This window comes from Mobula birostris, chromosome 7 (genome assembly GCF_030028105.1).
Source record: "Mobula birostris isolate sMobBir1 chromosome 7, sMobBir1.hap1, whole genome shotgun sequence".
In the NCBI taxonomy this organism is placed as follows: Eukaryota; Metazoa; Chordata; class Chondrichthyes; order Myliobatiformes; family Myliobatidae; genus Mobula; species Mobula birostris.
The window spans coordinates 3,968,045-3,982,130 of NC_092376.1; the positions used below are offsets into that span (position 1 = coordinate 3,968,045).

Below are 14,086 nucleotides of genomic sequence, written 5' to 3' on the forward strand. Positions count from 1 at the left end.
AAGTCAGGAAGTCAGAGCCCAATGGAAACTGCAGGCCTGGAGTTGAAGGGCTGTCCATGTGTGTAGTTGGGTGGGCAGAACTGGGAGGGGAGGAATGAGGCTTTTTTGCTGCTGTTGTTTTGTTACTTGTGTTCTGTGTTGCTTTGTCAATCTTTATAGGCATGCTATGTTGGCACCAGAATGTATGGCAACTTGCACAGCCCAGCCTTCAGCGTGGTTGTTAACACAAATGACACATTTCACTGTATGTTTCTATGTATGTGTAATACATAAATGAATCTGAATTTTGAAAAGGCATTCATTAAGATGCTGTATGAGTGGTTAGTTAGGGAGGAGTAATTGGCTGGGGGGGGCAGGCAATCCACAGCAAGTGCAGAGGCAGGATTTTAAGATTGGCTGTGGGGCCCTATGAGAATTAATACTTCAACTATTCACAAATGTTTATTAGTGACTTATTTACTGAGTCTGAAGAGGTTAAACGTAAATAAAACAAGAGAAACAATTGGCCGGAGTACACTAAAGTGGAACGTTGTGAGGTTATACACTTTGATGTCAAGAACAGGAAATCAAGATATTGCCTTTATTTGACAGAGAAGCAATAAAGAATACTGTTGTACAGTGAAACAAGAGATTCTGCAGATGCTGTTAATCCAGAGCAACATATACAAACTGCTAGAGGAAGCCAGCAGGTCCTGAAGTATCTGTGGGGAATAAACAGATGACATTTCAGGCTGAGACCCTAGCATCTTGGTGAACAGGATTGAACTAGACACAAGACCACAAGACAGACAATAGGAGCAGAATCTGGCCATTCAGTCCATCTAGTTTACTCTGCCAATCCATCATGGCTGATTTATTATTCCTCTCAACCCCATTCTCCTGCCTTCTGCCTGTACCCTTTGATGCCCTGACTAATCAAGAACCTACCAATCACCACTTTAAATACACCCAATGACTTGATTTCCAGCCATCTATTGCAATGAATTTCACAGATTTACAACTCTCTCGCTACAGAAATTCTTCCTCATCTCTGTTCTAAAGGGATGTCCTTGTATTCTGAGGCTGTGCCTGCTGATTCTAGACTCTCCCACTATTGGAAACATTCTCTCCACATCCACTCTATCTAGGCCTTTCAACATTCGGCAGGTTTCAACGAGTCTATTCTTCTAAACGCCAGCAAGTTCATGCCCACAGCCATCCAACACTCCTCATACAGAATTGAGGATTGCAAGGGAGAGGAGGAAAATGAAGATTTGCCATGACCTGACCAATGGCAGGGCAAACTCAAGTCATGATTCTATTCCTGGTTCGTAAATCTTCTCAGTTTTGAACACTGCTTTTCCACTGCTCCTTGACCTTTGCTGGAATCATACCTATCCACAGGATGATAGGGTGTTGTCAGGTCTGGGGGAAGCGAATCCAAGTCATTGCCAGTCAGGTGGAGGACCTTGAGATGAGGGAGGAGGCCCAATGCCAAAATATCTTCTTTGGACACATTGTTGTAGGATACATTTAGTACCTGCAATAGATGAACAGTATAGTCAGGATGTAGAGAGTGCAGTGAATTATACAGAGAGAACAACGAACAACAAGGTATGGGAAATAACGAAGTATATTAGCACTGGAATGTGTGGCAATACTTGGGAGCTGCCCCCAGCACATCCTCAGGTGTGTTGGTTGTTAATGCAAATGACACACTTCAGTTTGTTTTGATGTACATGTGAATCTTGACTTGAATCTAGATTGATACTGAGAATAACAGACAAAAGACAAAGTGTTGCTGAAAGAACAATGGGGCAGCATGGTAGTGTAGCCTTTAGTGTAATGCTTTAGTAGAGCTACTAGGACTTGATGTTTCAATTCCTCTGGTAAGTTGGCACTCTCGATATTGGCAGTGGGTTTGGAGTGGTGACAAGGAGGGAGGGTAGGTACGTCATCAGGGTCATCAGGTGGGCACCCTCCTTCTTTGATGTTTTGTTGATAAGCCCACGATGTCTCCAGAGGGCTCAACGGTGCTACCTGGCGTCCCAGGTACACCCCCCACTCAGTTCCATACCCTCCTGTCTTCATCTCACAGCCCAGTTGTTGTCTTTCCTTTTAATCCAAATCCAGTTGCTGCTTTCTTCTGCTGCATTTGACAAGGACTTAGTTGCTTGTTGGAGGGAGTGACCCCTCACCCCCATCTTCTTCAATAGACTGGTCGTAGATGTAGCAACGAGTCCCCTGCATCCCACTTCTACAGGGAAAATCTTGGTCTTCCAGACATTCTGGGCAGCTTCAGTTGCCGGTTCAGAATACTTGGTCTTTTTCCTCTCATTAGCTTCTTTGACACCATCTTCTCATGTTTACTGTCAATTCCACAGCATCAGTGGCCCAGGTTCAATTCCCACTGTTCTCTAGGGTAACGAGGTGGAAATACGTCTCTAGCAAAGGAGGTGTAAGGCACCCCTTCTCTCAGCTAGCCTGCTAATCACCCTCAGACAAGGCAAGGTGTAGATTTGCTTAGACCCCCCCCTCAATCAGGGTTACATGAAACCACGGCAGCAGGTGGTGGATGGTCGTAGGAGCAGCCGGTGCATACCACAAGTCCTGGTTATGTGTCCACTGACACCAGACAGACAGTCTCTGAAGAGTATTGATAATGGCTGGGGTCACCCGTCTTGTAAAGACACTGTCCAGAAGAATGTAATAGCAAACGACTTCTGTAGAAAAATTTGCCAAGAACAATCATGGTCACCATGATCGGCTATGTCATATGACTGTATACATGACTGTATGGGTTTCCTCCAAGTGCTCTGGATTCCTCCCATATTCCAAAGACATTTGGACTACGGTTGGTAAGTTGCAGGCATGCTAAGTTGGTGACACTTCAGAATCAGAATCAGGTCTATTATCACTGGCATGTGTCGTGAAATTTGTTAACTTAGCAGCAGCAGTTCAATGCATTACATAATATAGAAGAAGAAAGAATAATAATAATAATAGAAAATAAGTAAATCAATTACAGTATACGTATATTGAATAGATTAAAAATCGTACAAAAAACAGAAATACTATATATAAAAAAAGTGAGGTAGTGTCCAAGGGTTCAAAGTCCATTTAGGAATCGGATGGCAGAGAGGAAGAAGCTGTTCCTGAATCGCTGAGTGTGTGCCTTCGGGCTTCTGTACCTCCTTCCTGATGGTAACAGTGAGAAAAGGGCATGCCCTGGGTGCTGGAGGTCCTTAATAATGGACGCTGCCTTTCTGAGACACCGCACCCTGACGATGTCCTGGGTACTTTGTAGGGTAGTACCCAAGATGGAGCCAACTAAATTTACAACCGTCTGCAGCTTCTTTCGGTCCTGTGCAGCAGCCCCCGACCCCCATACCAGCCAGTGATGCAGCCTGTCAGAATGCTCTCCACAATACATCTTTTGAGTGTATTTGTTGACATGCCAAATCTCTTCAAACTCCTAATGAAGTATAGCTGCTGTCTTGCCATCTTTATAACTGCAATATGTTGGGACCAGGTTAGATCCTCAGAGATCTTGACACCCAGGAACTTGAAACTGCTCACTCTCTCCACTTCTAATCCCTCTGAGGATTGGTATGTGTTCCTTCCACTTATCCTTCCTGAAGTCCACAGTCAGCTCTTTCATCTTACTGACGTTGAGTGCCAGGTTGTTGCTGCGACACCACTCCACTAGTTGTCATATCTCACTCCTGTACGCCCTCTCGTCACCACCTGAGATTCTACCAACAATGGTTGTATCAGCAGCAAATTTATAGATGGTATTTGAGCTATGCCTAGCCACACAGTCATGTGTATAGAGAGAGTAGAGCAGTGGGCTGAGCACACACCCCTGAGGTGCACCAGTGTTGATCGTCAGTGAGAAGGAGGTGTTATCACCAATCCACACAGACTGTGGTCTTCTGGTTAGGAAGTTGAGGATCCAATTGCAGAGGGAGGTACAGAGGCCCAGGTACTGCAACTACAGGATTGTGGGAATGATGGTATTAAATGCTGAGCTGTAGTCGATGAACAGCATCCTGACATTGGTGTTTGTGTTGTCCAGATGGTCTAAAGCCATGTGAAGAGCCACTGAGATTGCATCTGCTGTTGACCTATTGTGGCGATAGGCTAATTGCAATGGGTTCAGGTCCTTGCTGAGGCAGGAGTTCAGTCTAGTCATGACCAACCACTCAAAGCATTTCATCACTGTCGATGTAAGTGCTACACTTGCAGGCTGCCCCCAGCACATCCTCAGACTGTCTTGATTTCACTACAGTATATGTTTCCATGTACATGTGACAAATAAAGTAATTTTTAATGGGAAGAATATTTGAGAATAACAGAAAATGGCCAGAAACAGTCAGTGGGCATTAGGGTCAACAACGTGTTGAGGATTATTTATTTATTTATTTATTCATTTAGATAGCAGAACAGACCCTTCCAGCCTTATGAGCCTCACTGCCAGCAACCCACCTACTTAACACTAACCCAATCACAGGACAATTTACAATGACCAATTATCCTCCTAACCAGCACGTCTCTGGACTGTGAGAGAAAACCAGAGCACCTGGAGGAAACCCATGAATGAACTCACGGGAAGAACATACAAATTTGCTTACAGAGGACACCGGAATTGAACTCTGAAGTCCCAATGTATAATAGCATCATGCTGACCACTACACTTCAGATGATACGGAGGAGACATTTATAATACTGAGAGCTATGCAAGCATTAGATGTTCATGGTGAAAATGACCAGAAGGGCGATACAGAAAATAACAGGCTACCCATGTGAGTAACACAGAAAGTGAGAAATAACAGCTATTGATTCAAAGGATAAGGAAATTATATTTTTGGCCTCTACAGAGGCCAACAAGGTAAAAGCCAGGAAGATTTCTCACTGATCCTTGGCTCCAAGGTTAAATCTTACGGCTATTTCACTAATGTCAAGGACTAACGTAGAATGATTTACCTCCAAGTGGGGGAAATCTTGAGGCCCTACAAGCAGATTCCGTAGACCATTGGCGCTAAGATCCAATTCCCTGAGAGCCGGAAACAAACGAAATGGCTCTAACAGAACAAGAAGTGCAAATGATTATATATTCTCTCTCTTTCCCTCTCCCCAGCGAACACATGCACACACGCACGCATGCACACACAGTCTGTGAAATTGTTACATTGCTGAGAAACAAATACACCATGATTCCACTGTCCGATACAAAGGATCGCAATGCAAATACAGTGGTTCTGGTTATTGGGCCATCAGTTAATCTGAGCAGCTACTTATTTGGGACAACTTTTAAAGAACGAGAAAATAGCCGTTATTCCTTTCATTTAAGCAACACTTTCAGTACGCTGGATGAACTCAGCAGGTCGGGCAGCATCAGTCAGAAACGATGAGTCGACGTTTCAGGCCGGAACCCTTTCACTTATTTGCGGCCCTGTGCCTCTTAATTGGGACAGGAGACTGTTGCTGAATGGTTTCTAATTAACATCAGTCATGTGCGCTTGTGTGGCTGTTAAACACTACACCATGCTCAGAGTGGTTTTTAAATAGAGTCAGGTGCTTGTGTTTGTATTTAAAAAGCAGTAATTTTTTGTCACTGATAGTTGGCAAGAAATAAGCATTAGGACAATTCAGAGCTCTTTTGTTCACTGCAGTTTCAAGCTTTCAGGTTTGGAGATGGCAGAGACGGCCCAGATTGAAAATTAAAAGAGATTTCACTACTTCAATAGGTAAGGAATTGCGAAGAATTTGAAAGTATTGACAATCATCTTGAATGTTACAATGAAAGTGAAGACTTGGAAGATGCAATTGTCATTTGTGTTGTATATAGGCATTCCATTATCTGCACTAGGTATCTGCTTTGATTTTGTTCCTTTACACTCAAAAGAATACAACTGCATACTGTCAATAACTATTAGGAACTAAAAAACTGTTTTACAGTACTGTTTAAGTATTGGTAGTGTTCTAATTTGTTATGTATTTCATTTAAATACATAATTTGTTACTCAATTAAATAGCTAATTGGGTAGCCACTTAATTGGGCCAAAACATACTGGTACTGACGTGTCCCAATTAACCAGGATGCACTGTCCATGGAAGAGGATAAAGTGAAATGAATACATTACAGATGGGCTTCCAGTCCCTTATCCATGGTGCTGGGAAGATTATTTTAATAATTAACTGAGTCTTACCAAAAGCTAAACGGTTTGCTGCTGCATTGATATAGGCCACATTATCAAACAAACAAAAATCTTCTCCATTAACCTGGAAGAGACAAAGAAGAGAAATAGAAATCCCTATTAAAAACTAGTTTTAAAATTTTATTTGAAGTTTAGAGTCATAGACACCACAGCATCGAAACAGACCTTTAGGCCCATCGAGTCTATGCTACACTATTATTTTGCCTGGAACCTGTTATTCTGTCAATAGCGACATAGTAGCATAGCGGTTAATGCAACACTATTAGAGCTTGTTGTGTTGAAGTTCAATTCTGGCACCGTATGTAAGGAGTTTATACATTCTCCCCATGAACCGCATGGGTTTCCTCCAGGTGCTCCAGTTTCCCCCACAGTCCAAAGACATACCGGTTAGTTAGTTTATTGGTCATTGTACGTTCTCCTGTAATTAGGCAAGGGTTAAACGGTGGGGGAGTGGGGGTGGGGAGTTGCTCATTGCACGGCTCGTTGGGCCAGAAAGGCCTGTTCCACACTGTATCTCTGAATAAAATAAATATTAACATAATATTGTAGTTTAAAGTTTATTACGGCCTTATAGAAAGTGTATTCTAATTTATAACAGATGTCAATTTTACCTATGTTATTTGCATACTTTTTTTCCTGTCAGTATGATCTGTTTCTGTCTGAAGCAGTTAATGTTCCAGACTGTAAGTACAAAAGTCCAATGTTCCACATGCTGACAAAAGTGCAAATAAGCAGGGAACTGAACTGTATGAAGAAATCAAAGTACTGAGTACAGGAGTTGGAATGTCAGGTTGAAATTGTTTACGATATTGGCCAGGCCCAAGTTGGAGTATTGTGTGCAGTTCTGCTCATCTACCTATAGGAAGTTTGTAAATAGGATAGAAAGAGTGTCGAGAAAATGTCGAGATGTTGCCAGGATTTGAGGACATGAGCTATAGGGAAAGGTTGAATTGTTAGGACTTTATTTCCTAGAGCGTAGAAGAATGAGGAGAGATTTGAGAGGTATACAAAATTATGAGGATTATTGATAGGATAAATACAAGCAGGTTTTTTCCACTGAGGTTGGGTGAGACCAGAACTAGTGGTCATGGGTTAAGGGTGAAAGGTGAAGTGTTTAAGGGAAACACAAAAGGGAACTTCTTCACTCAGAGGGAGCCAAGAGTGTGGAACAAGCTACGAGCAGAAGTTGTGGATGCGGGTTCGATTTCAACACTTAAGAGAAACTTGGGCAGGTACATGGATGGGAGGGGTAGGGAGGGTTATGGTCCGGATGTAGGTCAATGGGACTAGATGGGCCGAAGGGCCAGCTTTCTGTGCTATGTTGTTCTACGACTCTAAATGCTGCAAAGGTAGATGTGTCATCTTTCACAGACATATCCCTCCCCACTATCAGTAGTATCTACAAGAGGTGTTAGCTCAGGAAGTCAACATTCATCAAAGATCCCCGCCATTCATTTTCTCACAGCTACTGCCAAGCAGGGGTTCTCACGCCAGGTTCAGATAGATACTTCCTTTCAAATATTTGGTCCTTGAACCAACCTACACACACTAGTCATATGTTTAATAGACCATAAGATATAGGAGCAGTGTTAGGCCATTCAGCACATTCAGCCTGCTTTGCCATTTATTCATGACTGGCATGAAATCATCGGGGTCTCTCTTCCTGCCATTACAGACATTTACACCACACGCTGCATCCCTAAAGCAGACAGCATTGTGAAGGACCCCACGCACCCCTCATTTAAACTCTTCCCCCTCCTGCCATCTGGCAAAAGGTACCAAAGTATTTGGGCTCTCAGGACCAGACTATGTAACAGTTTCTTCCCCCATGTCATCAGACTCCTCAATACCCAGAGCCTGGACTGACATCAATCTACTGCCCTCTACTGTTGTAATGCCCGCACTGTTTTGTGCACTTTATGAAGTCCTGGGTAGGTCTGTAGTCTAGTGTAGTTTTGTGTTGTTTTACATAGATCAGTGTAGTTTTTGTATTGTTCATGTAGCACCATGGTCCTGAAAAACGTTGTCTCATTTTTACTGTGTTCTGTACCAGCAGTTACGGTCAAAATGACAATAAAAAGTGACTTGACTTGATGACTGATTTATTTTCTCTATAAACTGTGAAAGATTGAAGGGAAGAAAGCAAGAGGAAGACAAAGACAAATGATGATGGAGACAGCAGCCAGAGAACTGGAAATGAATACCAATGAATTGATCCACTTGACCCGAAACAGGGGTGTGTGGGCCATGGCAGTCAAAGCTCAAACTGGGCACGGCACCTGATGATGATGATGATGATAAACTTCCCATTCTGCTGCCTTCTCCCCATAACCTGGAGTTTAGCAACATGATGACCACCTTGATCACTTTGCTCTAAAATGACTATTTTGTTTTGTTATTTCTTGAATTATGTCGTTTCTTGTGAACATTGCTTCTACGATGCTCTGAGTCTGTGATGCTGCTGCAAGCAAGTTTTGCTTGCATTTGTGCATCTAACAATAAACTTGACTTTAATTTTCAGATGAGATGAGATTTTTAAAAAGGCTCTCTGCTCTCAGATGAGCTTTGAAAATGGGTATGGAAAAGATTGTCACCGTTTATTCGATATTTTATTTTGCAGCTTGAGATCTGCACATAAATTAGCGGCCTTTTTTTACAATTGATATCATCTCCTATTTCTTACTGTTGAATTTAACTAATTTCAACAAGGTAGTTCTGATATCATAAAGAACAATATAAAAATGGAAGTTATTTTCTTTCTTTGGAATCCTTGTGACAGAACTTTGCAAAAGCTAAGGGCTTCACAGTGCAAGAGTTCAAGACCACAAATCAGGAGCAGAAAAACAAACTGAAATCCAGAGAGAGAAAGGAGATGCATTTAGCAAAGAACTCCATCCAACAAACCATCCCGACTATAACAATAAGGCAACGATGTGGTGTGATACAGGGAGACTCCTTGGAATGGAAGGAAGTCCCTTGAGAACAGCAATGAGGAGGAATTTCTTTAGGTATTGAATCAGTGAAATTGATTGCCACATATGGCTGTGGGTAGTCATGACATATTAAGCCTGACTGTGACTCTATATTTAAAGTGGAAGTTGATAGGTTATTGGTCAGCCAGGGTGTCAAAGATTATGGGAGAAGGCAGAAGAATGGGGTTGAAAGGGATAATAAATCAATCATGATGGAATGGGCAAATAGCCTAATTCTGCCCCACACATCAAAGTTGCTGGTGGACGCAGCAGGCCAGGCAGCATCTCTAGGAAGAGGTACAGTCGACGTTTCAGGCCAAGACCCTTCGCCTCTTCCTAGAGATGCTGCTTGGCCTGCTGTGTCCACCAGCAACTTTGATGTGTGTTGCTTGAATTTCCAGCATCTGCAGAATTCCTCGTGTTTACTAATTCTGCCCCTATGTTTTATGGTCTACATTAGGAGCAGAAAAACAAACTGAAAGCCAGAGGAAAAGAGGATGCAGTCGTCCTGACCATAACAATATGGCAAGGCTATGGTGTGATAGAGACTCCAGAGCTTGTGGTTGTGAGGACACAAATCAAGAGGACTACCAAAGGAACATGAAGAAACATGGGAAACATACACTCAGTGGCCACTTTATTACCGACCTCCTGTACCTAATAAAAAGGCCACTGAGTGTAAGTTCATGGTCTTCAGCCGCTGTAGCCCGTCCACTTCAAGGTTCGATGTGTTGTTCATTCAGAGATGCTCTCCTGCACACCACTGTTGTAATGCATGTTTTTTTAACTTACTGTCACCTTCCTTTCAGCTTGAAGCAGTCTGACTATTCTCCTCTAACCTCTCATTAACAAGGTGGCTTCGCCCACAGGACTGCCACTCACCAGATGGATTTTTGTTTTTACGCACCATTTTCTGTAAACTCTGGAGATTGCTGTGTGTGAACATCCCAAGAGATCAGCAGTCTCTGAGATACTCAGACCACCCTGACTGGCACCAACAACCATTCCACAGTCAAAGCCACTTAGATCACATTTCTTCCCCGATCTAACGTTTGGTCTAAACAACAAGTGAACCTCTTGACCGTGTCTGCATGCTTTTATGCATTGAATTGCTGCCATGTGATTGGCTGATTAGATATTTGTATTAACAAGCAGGAGTACAGGTGTACCTAATAAAGTGGCCACTGACTGCATTTTTTAAAACAGCAAGGTTTTGTGATGTGAAATGTATCTATTGCATAGATGATAAGAGCAGATGTAATAATAAATTTCAAAATCATCCTGGTGGAGCTCACAGTACCACAGGAGGAAGGATGTGAGTAGGCTCACGAGGGGAAGGCCCTGAAGTAACAGTCCTTAGTCCAGGAGTGCAGGGACAAAGGATGGCAGGCATGGCTATTCCTTGTGGAGATCGGCAGTAGAGGGTTCCAGGCAAGGTCAGCATGGAGGTTGCTGTTTGTGCTGAGATCTTGATGAACAGAGCAAGAACCAACCAGCTTGCAGGATGGGGAAGGAAGCAGAAAGATCCTCTTGTTGGATGTGAAGCAGGCAAGAGATGTTGAGCCGGAAGTCAGGAGCAGATGGGCAGTCACTGCTGACCCACCAACTGGAGAGTGTAACGGTTAAGGGTTGAAACACTCAGTGAAGGTTGGCACCAGTTGATGACATCTGCTCCTGGCCAGAGGCTACTCTTAACTCATCAGGTATCTGAAGAGAGCACCCCAGTGTATGATGCAAGCAAGTACAATTAGTTTGAAGGGAAAACATTAATAGAGTTATGGGGGATTGGAGAGATCGAACATGGCACAGGCATAACACACTGAATGGCCTTCATTATTGTCGTATTATTCTATGTGTATCCCTAAAACGCAAGCGCATAGTTGAAATTTTGTCATACATACTGCATTGAGATCCTGGTCATTAATATTCACAACACAAAGGTCCGATTGATTATCCACGTGGTGCAAGAGCATCTGTGGAGAGCAACAAAGCAGTCAGAAGATGGACTCTATTCACAGCTGGGCAAGGGGCATTGCTCAGTGAAAAAAACACACTGGATATTTTCTACGCAGCTTCCCAATGGCAAGCACTTACTGTAAACCCTATTGCCTCGAGTTGTAAACCACAGTAGCGTAGAGGTTAGCATGACGCTATAACAGCTCGAGACATCGGAGTTCAGAGTTCAATCCCAACATGGTCTGTACGTTCCTCACTGTGGAACATGTGGGTTTCCTCTGGGTGTTTCAGTTTCCTCGCAGTCTAAAGACATTCTGGTTAGTGGGATAACTGGTCATTGTAAATCGTCCCCTGATTAGGTTAGGGGTTAAACAGATGGGTTGCTGAGAGATGCAGCTCGCTGGGACAGAAGGGTCTGTTCTGCACTGCATCTCTAAATAAAATAAATAAACCAGCAAGTTGATGAGTTGCTAACTTGATGAAGGTCCTTTCTCCCCTGGGACATACTGGGAAGAAATACAGGAGGCATCCATTTGTACTTCAGCTTAAAAATATGAATCAATTTGCCTCAGTCTTCAACAGATTTACACCTTTTTCTTTGCACAGTTTGTCTTCTTTTGCACATTGCTTGTTTGTCAGACTTTATAGTCTTTCACAAACTATATTGTATTCATTTATTTTCTTGTAAATGCCCGCAAGAAAACAAACATTCTAAATGGTGACCTAGATGTACTTTGATAATAAATTACTTTGACTTTGAAGTTTTGGAAATTTGTTTCACACACACTCACCTTTGTACTTAAGTTCTCTTTTAATTTACTTACCTAAAACCAATGTTTGATCTCTGTCTAACTGCTCTCCGATCCCTGTCTCTGTCTAACTGCTCAAGATAGTGGCACAAGGATGAAGGAAAATGGAAGGCTATGTCAGAGGGGAGGGTTAGATTGACTTTAGCACAGGTTATACAGTCAGCACAACTTTGTCAGTAAAGGGCCTGTATTGGGCTGTAGTGTTCTGTGTTCCAAAGTGTACATACCCCCAGGATTAATGACTATTGTCTCCCTGATCTGTATGGGGCCTGTAGATTTACACTATATTTGGCCATAAGACAATAAGACTGTAAGACAGAAGAGAAGAATTATGCCATTCAGCCCATCAAGTCTGTTCAACCATTCAATCATGGCTGATTTATTTTCCCACTCAACCCCATTCTCCTGCCTTCTCCCCTTACCCTGACTAATCAAGAACCTATCAGTCTCTGCTTTAAATATACCCAAATGACGTGGCCTTGACAGCAGTCTGTAGCAATGAATTCCACAGATTCACTACCCTCTGGCTAAAGAAATTCCTCCCATCTGTTCTAAAGGGGCACATCCCTATATTCTGAGACTGCGCCTTCTGGTCCTGGACTCCCCATTATAGGAAACATCTTCTCCATGTCCATGTCCAATTTGTCAATGATTCAAATAAGGAAACGTGTGAAAACATAGTGTAGCAAGTGTACGTAGCTTGTTGCAGGTGCAGAGATAACATCAGAGAGATGATAAAAGTTGACCTCACCGTCAGGCAAGGAAAGAAGTTTAGAGCTCTCCTCCTTTAAAGATAGACTAGAACAGGAACAAAAGAGGAAAGGGTGTAGAGTAAAAGTAGTATTATCACACAAAACACAAGAGATTCTGCAGCTGCTGGAAATCCAGAGCATACACACAAAATACTGGAGGAACTCAACACGTTCAGGTTGGGGATGTATCAGCCCACAATCCTTCATTATCATAGGAAGTGACATTAGGCCCATGTGTATGCTGTCATTAGATACCAAAGGGCCTGTTCCTGAACCGTACTGTCCTATGTTCTATGTGAGAACCAGTCAATCAGGTGTGGAAATTTCCAGTTCCACTTGGTAGTGGGAAGCAGTATAGTGAGAGGTTGAAGGTTTTGGGTGTACTGTGAGGATAGGGTAATTGGGAGCAAGGAAAACATACAGTGAAACCTTCAGGAATATGACCAATATGTGACTTTGGGCCAAGGAATATCCTTCTGCTTGAGATTTTACTGACCCTCTACCCAACGTCCAGCACCTGTTGATGAAGCAAAGACAAGAAAAAACAAAGACTGCACAGACCTGAGTCGAGCTGGTTGGGAAATTCTGATGCTGTTGCACTATAGTGTAGCAATTAGCGTAACCATTTACAGCACCAACGATCGTACAATCGGGGTTCTAATCCCACCGCTGTCCAGCAGAGCTGGCAGTCTGGGGGTGGCACAGTTGTAGTGGTTAGCGTAATGCTTTATAATGCCAGCGATCGGAAGATTAGAGTTCAATTCCTGCCACTGTCTATAAGGAGTTTGTACATTCTCCCTGTAATTGTTTGGGCTTCCTCCCGTTTTTCAAAAAGATGTATGGGTTAGGGTTAGTAAGTTGTGAGAATACAACGCCAGAAGCATGGCAACATTTGTGGGCTGCCCTAGCACATTCAGATTTTTTCCTGTATTTATCATGTATTGCATTGTACTGCCTGCTGCTAAATTAATATATTTCACGACGTGCCGATGATGTTAAACCTGATTCTGATTTTCACACTGTCGGTCATTGATGCAAATGACTAGTTCACTGTATGTTTCAATTTTTAATGTACATGTTACCAATAAAGCTAATCTTTAATTTTTTTTCCAGGGGAGTGAGACAGCTTATTGACACTCACCAAGTAATTTCCATCCAGTACTTTCTCCTTGACAGGTTTAGGAATCTGGGCACCATGACGTTTCGATGCTGGGCTTGGAGCAGCGAGCACCTTCTGGGTCGGTGGCTTTGGGCCAAGGACAGCCTGGAAGTCCTTCTGCTTGGGACTCTTCTGAACCTCCACCCAATGTCCAGCACCTGTTGACAAAGCAAACACCAAAGAAAAGGCTGCACAGACCCGAATCAAGCTGGTTAGGAAATTCTGATGCTATTGTAAA

General features: G+C 42.9%; 1 protein-coding gene across 1 annotated transcript in view; it reads right to left on the reverse strand.

Moving 5' to 3' along the window:
* The window catches only part of xrra1 (X-ray radiation resistance associated 1), a 107,316-nt gene that overhangs the window by 64,215 nt on the left and 29,015 nt on the right, over positions 1-14,086 (reverse strand). Inside the window, exons 5-9 of the mRNA XM_072264206.1 lie at positions 13,831-14,006; positions 11,074-11,145; positions 6,192-6,264; positions 4,966-5,063; positions 1,374-1,519 (exon numbers count right to left, since the gene is read on the reverse strand). Coding sequence (XP_072120307.1) covers positions 1,374-1,519; positions 4,966-5,063; positions 6,192-6,264; positions 11,074-11,145; positions 13,831-14,006 — 565 coding nt within the window. The remainder of the gene's footprint in view (positions 1-1,373; positions 1,520-4,965; positions 5,064-6,191; positions 6,265-11,073; positions 11,146-13,830; positions 14,007-14,086) is intronic.